General features: G+C 45.5%; 1 protein-coding gene across 1 annotated transcript in view; it reads left to right on the forward strand.

Annotated features, from left to right (window-relative positions):
- The window catches only part of FAM171A1 (family with sequence similarity 171 member A1), a 129,027-nt gene that overhangs the window by 48,218 nt on the left and 58,619 nt on the right, over window positions 1–22,190 (forward strand). The window contains exon 2 of the mRNA XM_082618463.1: window positions 17,982–18,209. Within this exon, the coding sequence (XP_082474589.1) occupies window positions 17,982–18,209 (228 nt within the window). The remainder of the gene's footprint in view (window positions 1–17,981; window positions 18,210–22,190) is intronic.

The following is a 22,190-nucleotide window of genomic DNA, read 5'->3' on the forward strand; positions in this document are numbered from 1 at the left end:
GGACTGAGGGGAAAACATAGACAAGAGCCTTTGTTGTGGTTTTCTCGGGAAGGAATGGGTGAAGCGGAGTAAACAGGCCAGGCAGGGTTAGGATTGTCTAGTCTGAATGATTTCATAGGCTCTGGGGCATGGGAACTGTCTGTAGTTGTCTGATATCAGGCCCCGGGGAGATTAGAGCAGGTGGATAGTGGCCTGAGGCTGGAATTTGAGCCCCACGAAGGAGGTGGGTATGGGTGTGTGTTCTGGGTGGGTTAGTTTGCATCTGAAGGCAGCTCAAAGGTGGGCCCTCCAAGATAGTACTTTGCTATCACTAGGAATCAACTAGCCTTAGGAATTGCAGTCCCATGAGAGTCAGCAAAGCCCCAAGGTGTCAAAGCATCAAAGTACAGAATAAAAGGACATGATTCGTACACCTGCCAACCCCGACGGTCCCATCTCAGGTACAGACCAGCTCTGTCACCTTGAATGAGGAACTCCAGCTCCTCGTGGATGCAGTGCAGACGTACAGGCTATAGCACAGCCAAGAGCTCGTTCTTTCTTCCTCGTGGAGGTAAAGCCTCGCACACGTCCCACTACTTTGCCCCCATCCCCAGGTTCGCAGAAGTTTCAGTCACCGGCAGTCTCTCCCTCCCTGATAATGTGCAGGGAAAGTCATCAGCCATGGGCCACCCTGGAACTTCACTTTAATCTCTTTCATATGTGGACTTCCCTGCCTACATTTGTATCCTGAACACCTTGGGCCAGTGGGGTGCCTTTGGGATGCAGTCATTGGCCCTGCCACTCTTAGAACTTTTGAGTTCTTGGCCTGAGCCAAATGACTATTCCCTGTGCACTCTACACCTGTGACCCATTTGACAGGTGACATTTAATAATGCCTTTGTGAAGACAGAGCTAAAAATAGCATCGACTTCCAAGTATAAGACAAAACATGGCAGACCTTCTGTACTACAACTTGGAAAAATTATCCATCTTATGGTGCAGAATTATTAACCGAGTTGGCTGTGAAGAGGAGCGTGGAGCTCTTTATTTTTCAAGGCAAGAGCGGAAAAGAAAATCCCTTTATTGACATTGATGCCAGTACCTGAGCTATGAAAGTTAGAAGGCAAAATGTTAATCCATTTGGCACAAATGAAGAACCAATTCTATAAACGTAAACAGTGTGGAAAATATTGTATGCTGACGATCACTGTGGAAAAACATCACAAGGACCAAGTACTCTGTTGTTCAGAAGAGTCAGATTTTTTTTCCCCCTCAGATGAAGCAAGAAAGTTAAATTGTGTTGTGAAAGCTTTTAATTTTCTTAGAAAACCCCTATAAATTGGATTTCGTAAATATCGGTGTTAATTAGCACATTATAAGTTTATCCATTCTATATATAATAGTTGGCATTGCTAATCCCAACCTTCTAGTCCATCCCTCTCCCTCCCCTGTCCCCCAGAACCACAAGTCTGTTCTCTATGTCTATGAGTCTGTTTCTGTTTTGTAGATAGGTTCATTTGTGCCATATTTTAGATTCCACATATAAGTGACATCAAATGGTATTTGTCTTTCTTTTTCTGACTTACTTCATGAGTATGATAATCTCTAGGTCCATCCATGTCGCTACAAATGGCATTATTTCGTTCTTTTCTATGGCTGAGTAGTATTCCGATGTATATATGTACCACATCTTCTTTATCCAGTCATCTGTCAATGGACATTTAGGCTGTTTCCATGTTTTGGCTATTGTGAGCAGTGCTGCTATGAACATGGGGTGCATGTATCTTTTTGAATTATGGCTTTCTCAGGGTATATGCCCAGGAGTGGGATTGCTGGATCATATGGTAGTTCTATTTTTAGTTTTTTGAGGAACCTCCATACTGTTCTCCATAGTGGCTGCACCAATTTACATTCCCACCAGCAGTGCAAGAGGGTTCCCTTTTCTCCACACCCTCCCCTGCATTTAAACAAACATCCTTGAAGAGAGAGTCCACAACCAGGGTAGTCAGTGCCTGGCTCACGAAGTGTGCAGAAATGCAAGAGTCCAGGGAGAATTCATGTTCGGCAGAGCCTAACAATGGCTTCCGCCACCCCTCCAGCTCCCTGTCACCTTGGGAATTGTCAGCAGTGGGTGTGAAGGAGAAAGGGAATCTTCCGTGAACCGTACTCAGCTGTGGTCAGCTCCTTGCACGAACGTTTTCGGGAGGGTTTTTATAAACTTCCTGAAGACCCTCGATGGTCCTTGTTTCAGAGTCAAATGTCGGGAGAGAGGAAGCTCAGTAAACCCTCACTGTGTGCTATGCTGCATGCCCGTGCCTTACCCTAACTGTCTCATGACAGCTCTCTGAGATGTTATGGGGGGCGTCACCCCCATTTTTTTCCAGACAGGAAAACTCCAGTTAAGAGCGTGAAGCAGTGAGTGGAGAGATGAGACTCAAATCCAGGTGGTCAGAGCCCCCAGCCCTGTGCTCTGAAAAACACAGTCTTCCCTTTTTAATTTATCTTCCATCGAGAGGCTTTTGGAGGAGGAAGGGCTGCGAGGGGTGGTTTTGAGATTTTGTTTCACCAGGTGAAGTCAGAGGCAAGATGAGGAATGACCTTGTGCCCACAGACGCCTTACACACATCATCCCCGTCCTCCTCCTGCGAATCCTACAATGTTTTCAAGGCACTTGGAACCCCTGTTTTATGGATGAAGAAATGGAGGCTCAAGGAGGCTGATGGCCTTGACTGAGACCACACAGCTCCGAAGCGAGGAGCCTGAAAGCCGACCCCAGATAGGTTGGCTGTGAGCCATGCGTTCTGTACGCACTCCCCGGTAGTCAGGCATGTTCACATGGAAGACCCTAAAGTGCCCTAGATAATTAAGCTTCTTCTGAACCAGGAAAGGAAAAATTTTATGGGTATATAGCATTTAAAAAATATTTTATTTTATTTATTTTTTAAATTTTTATACAATTTTTAAAGGTTACTTTCCATTTACAGTTCCGAAAAGAAAATTTTAATAATAGGTTCACTGTAGCTTGTTAAATATCTCTTTCTTTGGAAAGATAACCACTGCTCCTACAGCTGCTTCAAGGACCTTTATCTTTCTCTCATGTACTTCAAGTACCAGCGAGCCTCACACACTTGGGCTATTCACAGCCTTCCAGTGAGCCTCTTCTGCTTGCCTTTTTTGCCCCTTTTTTAAATTCTAGAAGTACTTAATGTCAGCTTTCTCCCAGCCAGCTCCATTTAGCACTTTCTAACTGGTCTCTTCCTAGAGAGAGAAATGACTTGCTAAAAAAAATTTTTTTTAATAATAAACATCTGAAGCCTTCTGATTCAAAAGAAATGCCATGTAATTTTGCCCTTGACCAAGCCCTGGACAAACTATTAAAAATGCATATCTGTAAATATAAGGAGATCTGGAAAGACACACACACACACACACATGCACACAGAATTTTTCCTCCACCAGGTTCCCTTGGCAACCTATCCACAAGCATCTTCCAACACATCTTTAAAGCTTGCTTGAGGTGTGTATGTAAATTTTATAGACATGCTTAATATTGCTGATTAACTTCACGGTTTCTGGATTCTCCTAAGTTCTCTTAAGGGAACTTTTGTGCCTCTGTGAAAAGTTTAAAATACCAACAAAACTGAAGTCATCTTCAAGTAGTTTCTATGGTAATTTCCTTACAAATACTTGTGGGTCCTCTTTCAACACAGTATTTATTGCACCATCATTATTCTCTTGTTTAATTGTGAAGGAGATTGTGCGAAGCTTAGAGAAGCATTTACCATATTTACATTTTCCTGTTGTAGTTGTTACATACTTTCCCATATCTGAGTAAAACGAGGAAATTGTTAGGTTTATATATATGCATTGATTTTTCTGGAAAAGTTCTTTAAAGTTGGAACCACAACTTTTCTTTTTAGCTATGTTTAGCATCATTCTGGTGTTCAGTAACTGCTTCAGTTCTAATTACTTTTGAACAGTTAAAGCTTTCTTTTATTTTAAATTGGTTTGAATTTTTTTCAGAGAAGTTTCCCCCGAGACCGGCAATCATATTTTCATATAGTACTTTAAAGTGAAATCTACATGATTCCTGCTGCCATTTTTAAAAAAGTGGGATTGTGTCAGTGGCATTTGCTGTCAGATAATTTTTTAGGTGAGATCATAGAAACACTGTGAAATTATTTTGCTTGGGAGCACTTGGTTATATACGTAAGTTGTACAGTTCAATCAGGTATATCCAGCAGTGGTTTTCAGGTTATCCTGGGATGTTAAACCTAAATAACCCCTTGATTAGTTGCAAGAGTGTAATCACTTTATAGTTGCTTTTATAGCATAACCTGTATGTGGAACCAGCCTCAGAAAGCCTCATTTTGTACCAGGTGCAATAACAGAGAATGACTTCTGCCATTTAACTTATTGGTGAATAGATAAACTTAACAGCATCCTTATCCAAAAGTTGTAGGAGGTTGTTGGTATTTGAGTATTGCGTTTTCTATTTCCATTATAGAGTGTTTCATGTGGGGAGAAGAAGGCATCCCGTCACTTGAAAAAGCAGAAGGTCGATGTCATACATGTCATACATGTGTATATCATGTATCCTGTATGCATTTATCAGAGCTTCTTTAATTGCTGTACTTCTGTGATGAATGTTTATTTTGTATTTCGACATTCTTGGCAACTCGACGATGTTGGTTAGAAAGCGTTGTTAACAAGTTGATCATCAGTGTGATCCTCATACATACATCTTATGGGAAGGGGGAGGAATCCACTGATTTATGGCCCCAGAGATCCTAGCAGCCCTGCCAAGACTTAAGTTCATGTCTGGGAGGGACAGACACAGGGGGCTGAGGTGAATGTTCGTGTGCAGAGCCTGCAGAGATAGTGATGGTGAATAAGCTCAAAGCACATGCCCTGCGGAAGGCGGGTGGCCAGCAGGAGGGCGCCTGGGGACAGCACTCACTGGCTGCTCACACAGGGCTCTCGTCCGTGTTCCAAACTGAAGCTGTGACCATGAGTCACCACGGAGCCGTCTTTTCATGAAGTTCAGGTAGGAGTCAGTTGCCAGAAACTGGAGAACACAGAAAGGCACAAAATGAGATCCTGAGTTCCCAGGGCTGCCGCAGCAAACATATCTCATATGCTTTTTCAAGTGCGTAGAAATTCAAATGGAAGTACGGAGATCACAGTCCTCCACTGAAAACTAAGGGACACTTTTACAAGGAAAGTCTCGTGTGGGTGGGAATTCTGTATCAGATATTGTGACGGCAGCTTGATAGAGAGGTTTTAGGGCAGCGCTTGGTACGGTCAAGAGCCAAAGTTGATTAAATAGAGAACAGGTGCTGAAGGGAACATCAGTGGCTCTAGGAGGGACTAGTGCCAGCACATGTGTCCCCCGACACTTGCCTGCATTTGTCCCTTCTCTTCTTTGCAGAATACCAAACTGAATATTATTTTTAGGATGAAAATACACAAAAATTGCCAAACGCTTTAGTGCAGCTAGAAACTGGGTATAAGAGAGTCCTAGGATGTACAAATTGTAGCAGATTTTTATTGAGCTATATTGTATATTTTATTATATATAGTGGATAATATATCAATATAAGACTATGTCATAGTACTTATATAATATTCTGTAGTACATTATATGTTAATTTATATAATACAGAATATAACTGTTAGTATATAATGCATGTGATATATTAATACATAATATAATTATATAATTAATATATAATGTGATTATTAATATTGCTATATTGTTATCATATAATATATTTATATATTAATATAATTTTTTTTTCTTTTTTTTTTTTTTTTTTTTTTTTTTTTGCGGTATGCGGGCCTCTCACTGTTGTGGCCTCCCCCGTTGCGGAGCACAGGCTCCGGACGCGCAGGCCCAGCGGCCATGGCTCACGGGCCCAGCCGCTCCGCGGCATATGGGATCCTCCCAGACCGGGGCACGAACCCGTATCCCCTGCATCGGCAGGCGGACTCTCAACCACTGTGCCACCAGGGAGGCCCTAATATAATTTATTAATAACTAATATATTAATAATACATTATATGTTAATGCAGATTATATAATGCACAATATTATAGATGACAGCTAATATTATACAATCTATAATATTATAGGTAGGTCTTTTTTAGAAAACATAATTTGCTTGAAGGATAAGATTCACTAATTTTGGGAAGAAAATTAAATTGAACACTATATAAGATGCATATGCACTCTATGAGACCAGAGAAAATAAATTATAAGAAAACACTAGTGTAACAGAGTGCATGCTCCTTTCATCAGATTACAAAGCAAGATAAACCTTTCATGTTTCTAAAAGAAATAAAATAAGTGGATAGAAAGCTGCCCCTTAACATGTTGGGCAACTCAGGATGTACCTGTAATTGCTGTATAAGGACTGACAATTCCATGTATACAGATACTGTTAAATGTTAGCACCAAGTAATATAGGGCAGTATCTCTTAGAGCAAAGTTCTGGTAACATTTTAAAAGTAAACTCCCATTTAGAAAATGTTTTTAAATGAGCAAGTAAGTTTTTATATTTTGACTTAAGAGATGGAAATCCGTTGTGACTCCCCTGAATTTGGGTTAAATATAACTAATTACAGTGCTGGAGGCTGAGTTGAGTGACTTGCTTTTCTGCTGTTTTCCCTGGTGGTTTGCAACCACAGGGGGTCCAGGCAGCTTGGAATAAAAGCCTTTGCTTGATCTGCTGGTGGAAGTGGACTTTCTTTCCACAGAGCCTGATGGCCAACCCAGCAAACACTGGATTCCCAACGAGGTGGGTTGCTGTGGAAACCAACAGCTCTAAACACCAAAAGGAAAGAAAAAAGTTAAAATCCCAGAATCAAGGCCAATTTGAGGGAATATAAAAAGGCATGAAAAATGGTCAGAGGGAGCCAAAAACTTCACAGAAAGAAACCAAAAAAAAAAAAAAAAAAAAAAGATGGAGCCCACAGGCTTCACTTTCCCTTCCATGATGAGCCAGAGTTTGTTCGAATAGATTTTAAACCAAGGCACGGAGGCTGTTCACTCCGCCGGCGAGAGTGGTCCTCTCAGCTGTACTCCCAGTGACGGCCACAGAGGGCGCTGTGATCCAGAGTAGTACCTGTTAGCAGGTGACCGTTAGATGGAGAATGTTGGTTTTGGAGTCTGCTTGAGAAGTTATGAAATAACTGGCTTCTGTCATTTGTAGAAAAATAACTAAAGCTGTGAATTATTAGCTGAAGATGAAAGGAGAGAAGACGAGGCATGCTTGCTGCATGGCCTCCCAGTGTCTGCAGGCAGTTCTGTTAAACTGCACCTGCGAAGGATGCACTGCGATTCCTTCCTCTTGGCCCTGCTGTTATGTTTGCTCCAGATTGCTGTGTGGGTGCCTCCTCTCCAGCCAGCAGTCTGAACCAGACTCGTCGCATTGAGTTCTAAGTCTGTGGCAGATAGAAAGGAGATGGCGAGAGATCAGGCTGGTCTAAAAGATAACGATTAGCGCTCTACCCGCCAAGCAGGTGCTCTTCGGGAATGGACTGGTTCGTGCCTGCAGAGTCAAACTCTTCAAACCTGTCAAGAGCAAAGGAGTTCTGAATTCTAGTGGAGGCGTGACGCAAGAAGAGGTCTGAGGGGGCTTCCCTGGTGGCGCAGTGGTTGAGAGTTCGCCTGCCGATGCAGGGGACACGGGTTCGTGCCCCGGTCTGGGAGGATCCCACATGCCGTGGAGCAGCTGGGCCTGTGAGCCATGGCCGCTGAGCCTGCGCATCTGGAGCCTGTGCTCTGCAACGGGAGAGGCCACAACAGTGAGAGGCCCGTGTACAGCAAAAAAAAAAAAAAAGAAAAAAAAAGAAGAGGTCTGAGCCACACACCCACGGGTCCACCCACCATGCTGCAGAATTGGAACCCCTGATGGGGACTCTGGTAGTCAGGGTTCTCCAGAGAAACAGAACCCATAGGATGCACGGACATTTAGGAAGAGATTTATTCTAAGGAATTGGCTCCCATGATTATGGAGACAAGTCCCAAGGTTTATAGGGTGAGTCAGCAAGCTGGATGCCCAGGAGAGCTGATGGTGTAAGTTCTAGTTCAAAGGCTGGCAGCCTTGAGATCCAGGAAGAGCCGAAATTTCAGCTCAAGTCTGAAAGCAGGAAAAAGCCGATGTTCCAGTTCAAAGGCTGGCAGGCAGGAGGAAGTCTTCCTTTACTCTGGGAAAGGTCAGCCTTTTTGTTCTCTCCAGGCCTTCAACTGATTGGACGAGCCCCACCCACATGAGGGAGGCTGAGCTGCTTTGCTCGGTTAAATGTTCATCTCCTCCAGAAACACCCTCCCAGACACACTCAGGATAATGTTTGACCAAACATCTGGACGCCCTATGGCCCCGTGAGGTTGACATATACCATTAACCATCACAGATACTGAGAAGGAAGGACAGGGGGTGGGAGGAGAACCAGGTGGGTGCAGTTTCAAAGAGATGGTCCTCTGTCATGTAGAGTCATCCCAGGACAGCACAGAACCTGAGGGGTGCAACCCACCCCTTCCCACTCCAGCTAGGGAGCTCACAAAACTCCTGTGAGGATGAGGTGCACAGCCATATGAGGAGACTGAGCCGGGACCACCTCACTGCCCTCCTGCCCTAAGATGGGGCCGCTCACACCGCTGCCCCCAACCAGACGTCTCCTCCCTGGTCCCTTGGTCAGAAAAAGCACCTGCTTTTTTATTATTTTTTTAATTTTATTGAAGTGTAGTTGATTTACAATGTTGTGTTAGTTTCTGGTGTACAGCAAGGTGATTCAGTTATATATATATATATTTTTCAGGTTCTTTTCCATTATAGTTTATTATAAGATATTAAACATAGTTCCCTGTGCTCTACAGTAGGGCCTTGTTGTTGGCACCTGCTTTAGCACCTGCTGTCTTCTAAATCAAAATCCAGCATGAGGGTGGAACAGATTAGCAGAAGTTAGGTTAGCAAGGCCAAAATCCATTCCTCCATCTTAGCTACCAGGGCAGCTGGGAAAACAAGTCCCTGGCTTCTGCCTTAGACCAAACATGTGATGCAGGAACGTACTGAAATCTTCCAAAAATGCTGGGCTGGCCATCAAAGTTCATCTTCCTGTGCCACCCGCCCTTCCAGTCTTAGCTTCAACTTCCTTCTCTTCCAAGAAGCATTCCCCCATTGAATTCAATAAACCATGATCACGGCCAGTATTCATACCATACATGCTTGTGTAGCCAATGGTACCCCTTTTTTAAAATTGTTAATATCACCCCTACATCACCTCTACTTCTCTGGGTATTTTCAGATCTTTTTTCTTTGTTAGTTTCTGTTTATGTTTGTAAACTCCAGACCCTCTTAGTCTCTTTTTTGCTTTATTTTTTTTCCTCTGTCTTATCCAGCTTCAGCCTTTTTGCACATGGATTGGTCTTACCTCTCCCCACCCCTACCCCCCAGAAAACTGTAAACTCCTTAAAAACAGTAACCATGTCTTTTTCATCTTCCACAGTCCCTAGTATAATACCAAACACATAGTAGCTGATCAATAAATATTTTCTGATTAAGTACAATTAATTAGTTATCTGGATTGATTAATGCTCCTCAAATGAATTTTGATAGTTTCTATTTAAAAAAATAATGAGGAAAAAACCCCAATAATGATGGGGAGTTCCCCGGTGGTCCAGTAGTTACGACTCAGTGCTTTCACTGCTGTGGCCCTGGGTTCAGTCCCTGGCGGGGGAACTAAGGTCCCACAAGCCATGCGGCACAACCAAAACAAAATACATTAATAGTAATAATAATAAAATAATAATGAATAAATCAATGGAACAACAACAAAAAACAGGTATATTTAGGCCGTATACCAGATGATACCCAGAAATGCTTGTTAGTTTTAGTAATTCATTCAACATAGATATTGAGGTCCTGTGTGCCAGAGACTATTCTTTGTGCTTGGGATACATGAATAAAGAAGGGAAGAGAAACAGACAAAACAGCTCTCTCGAAGTTTATGTCCCAGAAGAGTCAGACAGTTAATACACATATAAATTAGAAACATGTTAGAATCGATAAGTGTAATGCACAAAAGAAAAGGCAGAGCATGATAATATCAGAAGTTCAGGGAGATGTTGGGATTGACATTTTAGAGAGGGTGGTCAGAATTGTAAAAACGATTGTTTTTAAACAATCAGAGAAAATTGAATATTTGCTGGGTATGAGACAATATAAAGAGGTGGTTCTATAAACTGGGTCTGTTAATGGCATTTGGGGTATTTTTTTAAAAATCCTCATCTGTTGTAAACTGAAGTATTTATGGGGAAATAATGTGAGCTAATGTTATGATGTCTGGGATTTGCTTCAAAATGTTTCAGAAAAAAAAAATGAGGAAGGGAAGGAAAGAATGACAAAAGGAAGGAGGAAAGAGAAGGGAAGGGAAGGGGGAGGGAGGGGGAGGGGACGGGAGGGAGGGGAGGGGAGGGGAGGGAGGGGGAGGGGAGGGAAAATCGGGTGCGGGGAGCACAGATGAGACAAGAATGGTAGAAAGTTGATATTTGAAGCTTATCAATGCTGGGGGGATCCTCATACTGTTTTTTCTACTTTTATATGTGTTCTAACATTTCCATAATAAAAGTTTAAAAGACATAACTAGTGGTCAGTCAAGGCCTCATTTAAGCAGAGGCTCAGGAGGTGAGGGAGGGAGGAGCCCCGGGGAATGGGTTTGTGGGGGGAGGTTGCCGAGGAAAGAAACAGCCCAAAGAGCCTGCCCCCTTGCAGCTCCTTGAATTGGGGGTGAGAGCCGTGTAGGAGCTGAGTCTGGGAGGTAATTTGGCTGTGGGGTGGAGAACACATGGAACCTGAAAGTCACTGCAGGGGCCTCGAGTCAAGGTCAGATCCAGGCGGGCTGCAGAATCACACTTGACGTGCTTTCCTTGGGAGTTTGTTGAGCCACCCAGATACCCTGGATCTCTTTACTCAGACTTTGAGGTGAGTGTTTGCAATGCATCATCAGTGCCGTCTGGTAGAAGTTTCTGTGTTGGTGGAAATGTCCTCTCTGTGCTGTCCAGTATGAGAGCCACTGGTCACACGTGGCTGTTGAGGGCTTGAAATGTGCCTGGTGTATCCAAGGAGCCCAATTTCTAATTTAATTTCATTTTAATGAATTTAAACTTAAATTGACACACACCCCCAGTGGCTGGTGGCCCCCACACTGCAGTCTTAGGAGACGGTTAGCTGTTCTCCGGGATTTCCCTCCATTTGGTCCTAACTCCATTTAAGCAACCAGGTCATTCTCACCTCCAGGTGCCTGTAGCCCCGCCTGCGCCCCCTTGCCTGGCGGGTTCCTGTGCATCCTTCAGGCCTGAGCTTACGTGACACCTCCTTGAAAGGCCTTCGCAGTTGAACTTCGGCTGTCCTCCATCCTGCTGTCCTGTGGTAACCAGCTTTCCTTGGAGGCATTTTTCCCAGTTTGTAATTATACTTGGTCTTTATTTATTTAATGTCTAAAGCCAAGAGCTCCTCAGCGTTGGGGGTGCATTCACCGCTGTCTACCCACATTGTTGGTGTGCAATAAAAACGGGCTGAGATGGAAACAGAGAGGGAGCAGTCTCAGTGTATGCAGTGCGGAGGACCCAGGTGAGGGGCCTCTAACCCGGTGTGGAGAGCAGTTGGTGAGCTGGGAGCAGTTTCTCGAATAAACCTGAACCAGGACTTTGAAAGCATGAACAGGCATTAGCAACAGGAGAGCGAAGTTGGACAAGGGCATTTCCTACACAGATGACAGGCAGCAGCAGGAAGGAAAGTAGGAAACGTAGGGGACAGTGTCAGGGGCCTGTGGTATGTGCGGATCAGGTGGAACTGGATTGTGGAGGACCTTGGGTGCCTTATAACGGATCGTGTAGGTCAGGGGTGGGCAGGTTTTTCTTTACAGGGCCGAAAGTAAATAGTTCAGGCTTTGCAGGCCTTAGGTCTCTGTCAAAACTTCTAAACTCCACCATCGAAATGCAAAAACCGCCTTGGACGATATGTGTGGGCGTGGCTGTGTTCCAATAAAACTTTATTTATGCACACAAATTCAAGTTCCAGGTAAATTTCATTTCACTATTATTCTTTTGAATTTATTTTCCCCCCAATCATTTACAAGTGGAAAAACCATTCTTGGCTTCTGGACCACACAGAACAGGCAGCTGGCCGCATCTGGCCCTCGGCCACATTTGGTGGGGAGCACTGTCGGGTTTGAAGGGCGACAGGAAGTGGTGAGACCCGTATTTCAGGCGGCTCCCTGAACTACTGGCTTCAGTGGGAGCTCAGGGATCAGGTCTTAAGACAGTGGCAATTTCTGTGAAGAGGCTGAACAGCAGTCTGGGTGATAGATTTCCACGGCCTGAGATAGAGCAGTGTTAACAAGGGATGGGAAGGAAAGGCCGGCTTTGAGATCTGTATTCCGGAATCAGAATCAGCAGAAGTTGGTGATGGATGTTCAGGACAAAGGGTGAAAGAATAATGTCCCGGCTTCGAATTAGTAATCAGGTGCCCCATCTCCGCAGGATACATCAGCTGTCATGACCAACAAAGAAACATAGTGCATCTTATTTTTTTTTATTGAAGTATAGTTGATTTACAAGGTTGTGTTAATTTCTGCTGTACAGCAGTGATTCAGTCATATATATATATATATATATATATATATATATATATATACACACATACATATATATATTCTTCTTCATATTCTTTTCCATTATGGTTTATTACAGGATATTGAATATAGTTCCCTGTGTTATACAGTAGGGCCTTGTTGCTTGTCTATTTTGTATATAGTAGCTTGTATCTGCTAATGCCTAATTTATTAATTTATTATTAAACTCCTAATTTATCCTCCCCCCCAACCTTCCCCTTTGGTAACCATAAGTCTGTTCTCTATGTCTGTGAGTCTGTTTCTGTTTTGTAGATAAATTCATTTGTGCCATATTTTGGATTCCACATATAAGTGATATCATATGGTATCTGTCTTTTTCTGACTTACTTCACTGAGTATGATAATCTCTAGGTCCATCCATCTAGGTTGCTGCAAATGACATTATTTCATTCTTTTTTATGGCTGAGTAATATTGCATTGTATATATGTAACACATCTTCTTTATCCATTCATCTGTCGAGGGACACTGAGGTTGCTTCAAAGTCTTGGTTATTGTGAATACTGCTGCTATGAACATTAGGGTGTGTGTATCTTTTCGAATTAGAGTTTTCTCCGGATATACGCCCAGGAGTGGATCTTAATGCATACTTAGGTCTGTGGCCATGTATAGGGGCTTCCTTTTATCTGCAAGATGAGATTAATAAATAGTTAATAGTGCTCCACCTTGTCATAAGATCACTCCCCTGGTTGTCATTTAGTGGGAACAATTTTATTTGCTGTTGAATGGCTAATATAAGTATTTCTATAAAAATGATACCCCAGTGAGACATTTCTGTGACTTCCACTCAGTTTTGCTGTGAACCTAAAACTGCTCTAAAAGATAAAGTCCGTTTCTAAAAAAATGAACTAGATATAGAACCACTGAACAAGAGGACTGTTCATGCTGTACCGTCATATGAATAAAGCAAATTGCAGAAGTTTTAAAAATATGATACCCCAGTGGTCTGTAATAAGTTCTTAACTATAGTGACATGTTTTCACATCCTAGCACACCAAAAGAAGTAGTTACGTAATCTCTTCCAAGGACTACAATTGCAGAACATAAACTAGGCTTCCCGTTTTAGAAGCAATTCAAGTGGTAGAACCTAGGACGTCGATTATAGGAGAACTCCTTTCTTGTGTTCATTCACAAATCCTTTAGCTTCTTCCAAATCTCAGATGCTTTTGCCTTCTCAGCAGACAGTTAAGAGAAAGCAGAAACCTTGTAATCCCAGTTGTTAGTAAATGTTGCATTACCATAAGATTACATAGATCATCACTGCAACTACAAAGCCACCTTCCCACTTGCCCTGTTTGAGAGGATTTCTGCTATGCGCATGTTAATTCATTTATAACTTCCCATATCACCTGGGGACAAGGAAGACCCCAGTTCAATAAGAAAACAAATGTGTGTTTGTACATACTGCAAACCTGCATTAAGATAACAATGATAAGATTGGAAGGAATCAACTAAATATGTTTTGTAATGCCATATCCTTGATTTTCTTGATGTTGATTTTATCCCTCTTTTGGCAGTTTTCTCCTCCTGTAGTATGAAGTAACCAGGTTCAATTTCTTTTTATTTATTTATTTATTTATTTATTTATTTATTTATGGCTGTGTTGGGTCTTCGTTTCTGTGCGAGGGCTTTCTCCAGTTGTGGCAAGCGGGGGCCACTCTTCCTCGCGGTGCGCGGGCCTCTCACTATCGTGGCCTTTCCCGTTGCGGAGCACAGGCTCCAGACGCGCATGCTCAGTAGTTGTGGCTCACAGGCCCAGTTGCTCCGCGGCATGTGGGATCTTCCCAGGCCAGGGCTCGAACCTGTATCCCCTGCATTGGCAGGCAGATTCTCAACCACTGCGCCATTAGGGAAGCCCCCAGTTTCAATTTCTGTAGCACTTTTTTTCTCTACAAGGTTTTTGGGGTTTTTTTTTTTTCTTTCCACAAATGGTTTCATGAATTGGCTTTTTTATTTTTAAGGCATTTTATTTATTTACTTATTTATTGTTGGCTGCGTTGGGTCTTCGTTGTTGCGCGCGGGCTTTCTCTAGTTGTGGCGAGTGGAGGCTACTCTTCGTTGCGGTGCGTGGGCTTCTCACTGCGATGGCTTCTCTTGTTGCGGAGCATGTGCTCTAGGTGCGCAGGCTTCAGTAGTTGTGGCACGCGGGCTCAGTAGTTGTGGCTCGCGGGCTCTAGAGCGCAGGCTCAGTAGTTGTGGCGCACAGGCTTAGTTGCTCCGTGGCACGTGGGATCTTCCCGGACCAGGGATCGAACCTGTGTCCCCTGCATTGGCAGGTGGATTCTTAACCACTGCACCACCAGAGAAGCCCCTCTACAAGGTTTTGAGAGACTTATTTGGTGCAGACCTTATATAGCACCAAGGTCTAGGATTCTTTAGGGGTTCCTTATGGTCATCTAGTCAAGACATGGATTAAGTAAGTGATACTGACCGAGCCCTTGGACTCTTTAATCAGTAGAACTTGAGAAGAGGCCAACCAAACAAGTCAGGCAAGGTTTTACTGGGGAGGCGGCAGCGTGAGGGAGCAGAAACCAGTAACAGGTGCCCTTGCTCGCTCCCCGAGGAGGGGCGAACTGGTTCCTCAAATGGGAGAACAACAGGGGCAGGTCTCTGGGCCAGGCAGGACACGTCGCTTCGGTGGTCTGCCCACCCCCTTGCTGGTGCCGTGTGCAGGGACCCTGCACAGGACCCTGCTTTTGCTCCCGGCCCCTAAGAAGTGGCGGTTGGCTTGTGGCCTTTTGTATCTTATTGTTCATAATTGCCCCACTGTGCATGCGTGCAGTTACTTTTTATTCCTTTATAGTTTCTTTCTATTCTGTTGCTCAAGGAGACGTTTGTCCAGGTGCAGTCATTCTGCTAAAGGGTCTCGGCTCCCAACCTATCTCATCGGTATGTGAAAAAAGGGTGAGAAAACGATCGACTAAGTGAAATTTGCAGTATTGAAAAGGTTGCTTTTGCATCATAAGATCGCCAGCACGTTACCAAGGTGGACGTTCTCGAACCAGAAGAAGTTCTAGTCAATGTAGAGGCCTCAGTTGGAGAAGAGCTTGGGATATTGAGTTATTAGCCCCCGAGAAGGATGTCTCATTCCTCCCCTTAGGTTCATACCCTTTTCCTCTCCAGCTCTCCTTCCCGTGCCCTGTCCTGGGACCCTTGGACACTGTGACCGAATGCTTTCAAGCATAGTGACTGGAATAACGTAACAGCACTAGCTTGTGTTTGTAATTATACTGAGATATATGTCGTTATCAGCCCCCATTTATAGATGAGGAGACCGAGACCTGGAAACCATAAGTAACTTGCCCAAGGCCAGGTGGCTAGAGCTTGGTGGAGCCGAGGATCAGACCTGGAGTGTGAATTGCCTAGAACTCTAGAGATGCACGCTGGGCAGTTCCCACGGGGCTAGCTTGGACGCCTCCTCCTCTCACTCTCAGGTTGCCCCCAGCCAGCCTTGACCCCCCAGTGGTCTCTCCACTGAGCCAGCGGTTCTCCAGTGGTTCTTGAAACATGAGCCTCCCTGCTCACCGGTTCCTTGTCCCACCTCCCTCTGCCAGATCACCAGTAAGGCTTTCAGAACTGAGGCAGCTCACAATGTATGGCAAGTAGTGCCTCTAAGTGGCTAGTGAACTTAGGTCACTGGCTACCATTTACTCCCTTCATACCTTAGCCAAAGGGGTTTCTTGGAGCAGAATACACTGATCGTTCTAGAATAGATCTGGAATCAGCATCCTTTCACTGATGTCCACCATGGTCCACCACCATCTCTTGATGGGTTATTACAGAAATCTCTTAACTAGATGCTCGGTCTCCAGTCTTGCCAATCCCCGAGTCCATCCTTCATCCAAAACCAGGTGTTTCTACGCATAAGTTTGATTTCCAGCAAGTTACCAAGGTGGAAGAGCAATCGAGATAAAGAACGATAAAGGATAAAGAACGATCCTTTTAGGTCACCCTTAGGATAAAGAACGATCCTTGGGCTTCCCTGGTGGCGCAGTGGTTGAGAGTCCGCCTGCCGATGCAGGGGACACGGGTTCGTGCCCCGGTCCGGGAAGATCCCACATGCCGCGGAGCGGCTGGGCCCGTGAGCCATGGCTGCTGAGCCTGCGCGTCCGGAGCCTGTGCTCTGCAACGGGAGAGGCCACAACAGTGAGAGGCCCGCGTAGCACAAAAAAAAAAAAAAAAAAAAAAAAAACCATCCCTTTAGGTCACTTATAAAGCCATATCTGATCTGGCCCCTGTTGGCCTCTTGAGCCTTGTCTTTCCCTGGGCTTTGTAGCCCTCACACTCCCCCTCCAGCTTTCAGAACCTATTTCCTATTTCCGTTTCTCCAGGAAGCAGGGCTTTCTCTTGCTTCTGGGCCTTTGCATGTGCTGTTCTGTAAGTGCCCCCTTGGTGCCTCCTCCAGATGCCCCCCAGGCATAGCACTTACCTGTCTACTCCCTTCCCTTCACCACTGTAGTTGTGCACAGTTGCTCATGATTCTAGGTGTGGGGTAACAGTTCAATATACATCTCTTGCATGAATAAATGAAAATTATCCATTCCAGCGTAATTTTTACCGTTAATTTGGAGCTGTCCATTTCCCACATCCGTTTCCTGGTTTTGCCAATACTACTAACTCAACTTCAGCCATCTTTTCAAATGTTTTTATTTTTTTCTTCTTCTGACCTTCTCCACTGTTTGGGTCCTCCCTTTTAAAGGTATTTTTGACTACTTTTCAGTAACGTCTTCATGCTTACTAGCACAGCAACCCTGAGCTCTACACATCCGTGTTCACCAGGACCATTGAAGAATTTCGCTGCAAATCTTAGCACCTGCAGGGTCTTTCTGTAGCAGCCCGAGCCTTGCTTAGGCTGTGTTTGCCAGCAGCGCTGGGCAGGATAAAAGAGCATTGTGTTTATGTATTACTTCAACAGTTTTATTTTAACAGATTCCTTATGATTTTCTTTATACAAGAGCGCATTATCTGCAAATAAAGATAGTTTTACTTCTTCCTTTCTAAAAGAATAAATAAATAAATAAATAAAGGGATAGAAATTTTCTCTCAATTATTTGTTGGTGTGAGCCGGGAGGAGGCAGGGGGAAAGCAGCTTGTTATGGGCAGTGGTTTTGAGGAAGGTAAGAAATCATGTAAAGTGAAAACAGGACCCCTAAGAACATTCCCGGTTAAAATGATTTATATTTTGGACGTAGATCGAGGTTTTCTTAGCCTATCTCACTTTGTACTACCCATCGCGGTTATAGCAGAATCTCTGCTGGAGCTGCCCAGTTAATAGCCACTGTTCTGTGTCGCTTTGTCCTTCTTCCAGAGGTCACCCTGAAGGTCCACATCAGTGACGCCAGCACCCATCAGCCTGTCCCCGATGCCCTCATTGAGATTTTCACCAACCAGGTCTCCATCGCCTCTGGCACCTCGGGGACAGATGGCGTCGCCTTCCTCAAATTCCAGTATAAGCTGGGCAGTCAGCTGATTGTCACCGCCACAAAGCATGCCTACGTGCCAAACTCTGCCCCGTGGAAGCCAATCCGGTTACCCGGTAAGGTGGTCTTAACCTTTCTCTAAAACAGGGCTTATAGTCAGGCTAGGGATGGAGTCAGACATAGAAACAATTTTGTAAGTGTTAAGGGTTAAGTCAGACAATCAGGAAAATACTTGTCCATTCTCTGCCTTAGCTTTTGGGGCCCCTTATGTTCAGGAAAGGTGGGATCCCGGTATGAAGCTGGTTGTACGTTACTATCCATTTAATGGAACTCATTTCCCCAGCGTTCCGCTCTATACCTTACTGATCGTAACCAGCCGATGGGATTGGGGCAGTGCCCTGGAATGGGGCTTTCTCGTCTTGCTTCAGGGTCCGAGAGCAAGGCTGGCCAAAAGGTGGGGAATGATGGTGAGACTGTCTTTCTCTTTCTCACCTGCTCAGGAAGAACACTGCTGTGTGTTTCTTCCCCTCTCAACACTGTACTCCACTTCTGGCGTGTCTGATCACCAAACATGCGGGCGTTTTGCCACACATCCAGCAATTTGCGGATTCTGTGACACTAGCTGGGTACTTACTAGATTACCAGTTTATTACAAAGGCTATTAAAGGAACAGCTGGATGGAAGAGACGCTTAGGGCAAGGTCTGTGGGAAGGGGTGTGGAGCTTCCATCCCCTCCAGGTGCACCACCCCCCCAGCACCTCCAAGTGTTCACCAACCAAGAGGCTCACCAAACCCCATCCTTTTGGTTTTTTATGGAACCTTCATTATGTAGACATGACTGATTAAATCATTGGCCATTAGTGATTTATTCAGCCTCCAGCCCTCTCTCCGTTCCTCCCTGGAGCTCAGGGACAGGGTGAGACCGAAAGTTCCAACCCTCTAATCACATGGTTGTTTCCCCTGCCAACCAGCCCCCATCGTGGGTTATCTAGGGGCCTTCCAAAAATTACTATATTAACTGAAACTCCCATGGTAAGTGGCTTGTTATAAATAACAAAAGATACCTTTATTGCCCTTATCACTTAGGAAATTCCAAGGGTTTTAGGAGCTGTGAGGCAGGAATGAGACCAGGACCAAATATATATGACTTATTATAAATCACAATAGCACATTACCATTCACCGCTGCAAAGCAGCTGGTCTACCACAGGGGGCAAGGATGGTCCCTGACATGGGCTCAGCTGGGGATGGAGCAGGTGGGAAGCAGCAGACGGTGCTGCTTCAGTCCCCTCACCTCAGGCTCCATCTAGTGACTGGACCACATTACCTGCCGGCACTATTGCTCTGAGGCTAGCGGGGGTGGGCGGGTGGGAGGAGCATGGGCTTCGGACCCGGGTTCTGGCTCCCGGTCTGTGCTTGAGCCCCTCCTTTTTTTTTTTGCGGTACGCGGGCCTCTCACTGTTGTGGCCTCTCCTGTTGCGGAGCACAGGCTCCAGACACGCAGGCTCAGCGACCATGGCTCACGGGCCTAGCCGCTCCACGGCATGTGGGATCCTCCCAGACTGGGGCACGAACCCGTGTCCCCTGCATTGGCAGGCGGACTCTCAACCACCGCGCCACCAGGGAAGCCCCAGCCCCTCCAGCTTTGACGCCAGTCTCTGCAAAAGGGAGCTGATACCACCTCGCAGAGTGGTCCTGAGTAAACAGTAGTTAACGTAGGTGCACTAGCTTACAGGACCTACAGCATAGCAGGGGCTTGATAAACGTGTAGTATCTAACGGTCCCTGGCAAAGTGCCAAGCACTTAGTGCTCACCTGTGTGCCACTGGACACGCCCCATCAGGGTCCCTGCTGCCCCTGGGGCACACGGGAGCCAAGCGTGGCTGTGCCCGTCTTTTCCAGCCCCAGCATCTACCCTCAGCCACAAAATTCTCTTTAAGTTCAGTTTACACTTATTGAGTAGCTACTGTGTGCCAGGCACTACCCTGACCACTAAGGATACAGATCTAAAGACGCAGAGCTCGCCCCTGGGGACTTCATCGTTTAGTTATGAAGTCAGCCACAGCACCCGATTCCTCCTGATGGGATCAATGCTCTGATAGATTTAGGTGCCTGCGGGGATGCTGGGGACCAGTTCACCGGCCTAGGTGAGCGAATGAAGGAAGGCTTCCTGGAGAGGCTGAGAGGGGAGCTGAGTCTTGAGGATGAATAGATATTAGCATCAGGAGGTGCTTGTAAAAAGATCCAGATTCCAGGACTCAGCCATTCAGACTGGGCAGATTGACCCAGGAATCTGCGTTTTCACAAGCAACTCCTACCCCCGCAGGGTATTTATGGATAAAAATGTTCACTGTAGTTTGGGACCACTGCTTTGAGAGCTATGGAAAGTGGATTTGAAATAGGTACAACTGAGGAAATCCTTTAGCAAAATGTTAGAGAAAAGGAGATACACCTGAGAAATATTTAGCAGGCAAAATCCAGAAAGCCTTGGAGAATGGGTGGGAGAGATGTGAGGGAAGGGACGAATTAGAATAAATGTAAGTTGAGTCTCGGGTTTGTGGCTGGTGATGGAGTGGATGGAATACCAGACGGGCAGTGGGCTTGGCAGACCTGCCACTGTGTGGTTCCCTCAAGTTGACTTGATGGATTCATGCCGTCGGCTGAAAGAAGCCCTCTTCCTCCCTCCCGTGTGCACCCCTCTCTCCAGGCTTGGGGCTCAGGCAAAGGTGGGTGGAAGTGGGATGGAGGTGGGGAGATGGGGAGAAAGGGATGCGCGTCTGGATTGTAGTTGGTGATGAATTTAGCGTAGATTGGATTGGAGCTGCCTCTGGGACGCCAAGTGTGTTTGGGCTTTAGTTTGAAAAGAGTTTGGGGCTTAAGAGGTTTGGAGGTGGAGGTGGAGTTTGGGGTCATCAGCAGCTTTTTTTTTTTTTTTTTTTGCGGTATGCCGGCCTCTCACCGTTGTGGCCTCTCCCACTGCGGAGCGTAGGCTCAGTGGCCATGGCTCACGGGCCCAGCCGCTCCGCGGCATGTGGGATCTTCCCGGACCGGGGCACGAACCCGTATCTCCTGCATCGGCAGGCGGCCTCTCAACCACTGCGCCACCAGGGAAGCCCATCAGCAGCTTTTAAGGGAGACTCAGAGCAATGGTCTCACCCAGAGAGTGGAGGGGAGTGGGCCTGGGGCAGAACCCTGGGAAGGCCAGCATGATAAGAAAGCTGGTCCTTGTTAGGTTCTTGCTAAGGAAAATGTTTGACCTCCCCCATTTTTCACACTGAGAAATCACTGGAAACAACCCTGGGGGAAGTCTAAACGGTATCCAGACACCTCACCTCCACCTTTGCTGGGGGCGGGGGCGCAGCAGCACAAAATACCACTGATTCTCACCGTCACAGGAGTTAGGTTCTGCAGAGTCACCGTGAACACTGAGTTCGTGAATCCTGAGCCACTGCTCCCGGGGGAAGTGCAGGGTTAGGTTCCTGAGAGCCTCTGGTCACGTTTTCATCCACTGATCAGTCCATCTCCTTGTTTGATGTGTGTTTCTGTTGCAAGATACCTGACTCAATATATATTGTTGGTTCATTAACCTTGAACTCGTGGCCGACAGCACCAGTAACTCATGGCTAAGGGAAGCTTGTCTAACGTGTAGTAAGGCACATCCCAGCCTCCTGCAGTTAGAGACACTGGACAGCACTTCAGGCCAGCACTCAGGGGCTGTTTGAAGCAGGGAAATCACCAACAAAAAGCACAAGAATGAAAAAACTTGGCACTAAATTGATTGCAGGAAGGATGCTTATAGTGTGCGAGCTGAAACGAGAAGGCAGAGTGTCCGTTGCCTCGGTCAACCTCAGCTGGGAGGAGACTCAGACTTGTGGCCCCTCTGTACGTGCACGTAGAAAGCATCACAAGGACTGACTTGGGGTTACAAATAACCTTTAGCAAGTAGGCACCTTTGCAAATACTGAACCCACAAATAAGGACGGACTGTACTTTAATTACATTGGCTTTGACTTTGTAAACATGATCATTTGAGAAAAAGGCAACCATTTTCATAATATCCATTCTTCTTAAATGAGTAAATAATGGTAAAAAAATGCAG

The sequence above is a fragment of the Mesoplodon mirus genome, assembly GCF_964341445.2.
Source record: "Mesoplodon mirus genome assembly, chromosome: 4".
Classification (NCBI taxonomy): domain Eukaryota; kingdom Metazoa; phylum Chordata; class Mammalia; order Artiodactyla; family Ziphiidae; genus Mesoplodon; species Mesoplodon mirus.